At 66.8% G+C, this 2,500-nt stretch overlaps 1 protein-coding gene across 1 annotated transcript in view; it reads right to left on the bottom strand.

Annotated features, from left to right (window-relative positions):
* Positions 1 to 2,500, bottom strand: part of scarf1 (scavenger receptor class F, member 1) — a 242,439-nt gene that overhangs the window by 214,572 nt on the left and 25,367 nt on the right. Inside the window, exon 5 of the mRNA XM_072590091.1 lies at positions 1,783 to 2,305. Within this exon, the coding sequence (XP_072446192.1) occupies positions 1,783 to 2,305 (523 nt within the window). The remainder of the gene's footprint in view (positions 1 to 1,782; positions 2,306 to 2,500) is intronic.

Here is a 2,500-nt window from a genome sequence, read left to right as displayed (position 1 = left end):
GTGTGTGTGAGCCTGAGCAGGTGTGTGTGAGACCGTGTGTGTGCGAGAGGGTGCATGAGAGTGTAAGCAGGTGAGTGTGAGTGTGAGCGGGTTAGTGTGAACAGGTGTGAGTCTGAGCGGCAGTGTGTGTGGGCGGGGGGGAATGCTTGAGTGTGAGCAGGTATATAAATACCTGGATTGCTCCCCAGTCCCTGTGCAATCCCTGGGGAGGGCAGTGGGTGGTGGGTGGGGTTGGTGCATGGTGCGGGGTGAGGGGTGGAGAGTGTGGGGTGAGGGGTGGGTGGGGGTTGGTGCGGGGTAAGGGGTGGGGGTGGTGCAGGGTGAGGGGTGTGGGGTGGGGTTGGTGCAGGGTGAGGGGTGTGGGGTGAGGGGTGGGGTTGGTGTGGGGTGAGGGGTGGGGGTTGGTGCAGGGTGAGGGGTGGGGGGTGGTGCAGGGTGAGGGGTGTGGGGTGGGGTTGGTGCGGGGTGAGGGGTGTGGGGTGAGGGGTGGCGTTGGTGCAGGATGAGGGGTGGTGCGGAATGAGGGGTGAGGGGGGTGCAGGGTTGGGGTGAGGGGTGGGGGATGGTGCGGGGTGGGTGGTGAGGGGGTGTGGGGTGAGGGGTGGAGTTGGTGTAGGGTGAGGGGTGGTGCGGAATGAGGGGTGCGGGGTGAGGGTTGGGGGTGGTGCAGGGTTGGGGGTGAGGGGTGGCGGGTGATGTGGGGTAGGGGGTAAGGGGTGGGGTTGGGCAGGGTGGGGGTTGGTGCAGGGTGGGGGGTGAGGGGTGGGGGGTGGTGCGGGGTGGTGGGTGAGGGGTGGGTTGGGCAGGGTGGGGGTTGGTGCGGGGTGGGGGGTGAGGGGTGAGGTTTGAGCAGGGTGAGGGTGGGGGTGGGGTTTGGGCTGGGTGGGGGTTGGTATGGGGTGGGGGTGAGGGGTGGGGTTTGAGCAGGCTGAGGGTTGGTGCGGGGTGGGGGGTGAGGGGTGGGGTTTGGGCTGGGTGGGGGGTGAGGGGTGAGAGGTGGGGTTTGGGCTGGGTGGGGGGTGAGGGGTGAGAGGTGGGGTTTGGGCTGGGTGGGGGTTGGTGCAGGGTGGGGGGTGAGGGGTGAGGTTTGAGCAGGGTGAGGGTGGGGGTGGGGTTTGGGCAGGGTGGGGGTTGGTGCGCGGTGGGGGTGAGGGGTGGGGGGTAACGAGTGAGGTTTGGGCAGGGGTGGGTCTGGGGTTTGGGCAGGGTGGGGGTTGTCGCGGGTTGGGGGGTGAGGGGTGGGGTTTGGGCTGGGTGCGGGGTGGGGGGGGGTGAGGGGTGGGGTTTGGGCAGGGTGCGGGGTGGGGGTGGGGTTTGGGCTGGGTAGGGGTTGGTGCGGGGTGGGGGATGAGGGGTGGGGTTTGGGCAGGGTGTGGGGTGGGGGGTGAGGGGTGGGGTTTGGGCTGGGTGGGGGATGAGGGGTGGGGTTTGGGCAGGGTGGGGGTTGGTGCGGGGTTGGGGGTGAGGGGTGGGGTTTGGGCTGGGTACGGGGTGGGGTGGTGAGGGGTGGGGTTTGGGCTGGGTACGGGGTGGGGGGGTGAGGGGTGGGGTTTGGGCTGGGTACGGGGTGGGGGGGTGAGGGGTGGGGTTTGGGCAGGGTGTGGGGTTGGTGTGGGGTTGGGGGTGAGGGGTGGGGTTTGGGCAGGGTGCGGGGTGGGGGGGTGAGGGTGGGGTTTGGGCAGGGTGCGGGGTGGGGGGGTGAGGGGGTGGTGCGGGGTGGGGGTGGGGGGTGGTGCAGGGTGGGGGGGGTGCGGGGTGGGGGAGGGGGGTGTTTGCTCCTACCTCTTGCTGCAGCTCTCTCCATAGCGGCCGGTGAGACAGGGCTGGTTGCAGGTTGTGCCGTGGTAGCCGGGCTGGCACACACAGTGCCCGTTGGTGGAGTTACAGAATCCATGTAGACAAGCACAGCGTCGTTGACACAGAGGCCCCCACCAGCCCGCGGTACACTCACACACCCCGGTTAGCTGGCCACATGCCGAGCGGTGACAGTAACACAGCAGGTTACACCGTGTGCCCCAGTACCCAGGGGAGCAGAGGCACCTCCCTGTCTGTGGGTCACACACTGACTTCCCTGTCTCACAGCGACACAGTTTGCTGCAGTCATGCCCCCACCAGCCTGCCTCACACTGGCAGCTCCCGGTACTGCTATCACACTGGCCATGGAGACAGTCACACTTCCGGCTGCACCGTGGGCCCCAGTAACCACGGTAACACAGGCACCTCCCCGTCCTGGCTTCACACCTCCCGTTCCGGTGGCACGCACACACATTCCGACAGTCCGGACCCCAAAACTGATCCGGACACTCTGCAGGGAGACAGAAACAAAACCACATCAACACGTGCATTCAGCTGGCACCGCCCGCATCTTCACCACACTCGACAATTGCTTGACAGCCAATTAAATGCAGCGAAACAGCAGGCTCAACCCACACCCAGCAGGATCCCACAAACACTCATCAGAAATAGAGCAAGGAAGCAGTCTCTGAGTGATCCGGGGAGA

This window comes from Chiloscyllium punctatum, chromosome 19 (assembly GCF_047496795.1).
Source record: "Chiloscyllium punctatum isolate Juve2018m chromosome 19, sChiPun1.3, whole genome shotgun sequence".
NCBI lineage: Eukaryota > Metazoa > Chordata > Chondrichthyes > Orectolobiformes > Hemiscylliidae > Chiloscyllium > Chiloscyllium punctatum.
Note: the sequence above shows the minus strand (reverse complement) of the source record. Positions and strands in the feature narration are given on the sequence as shown.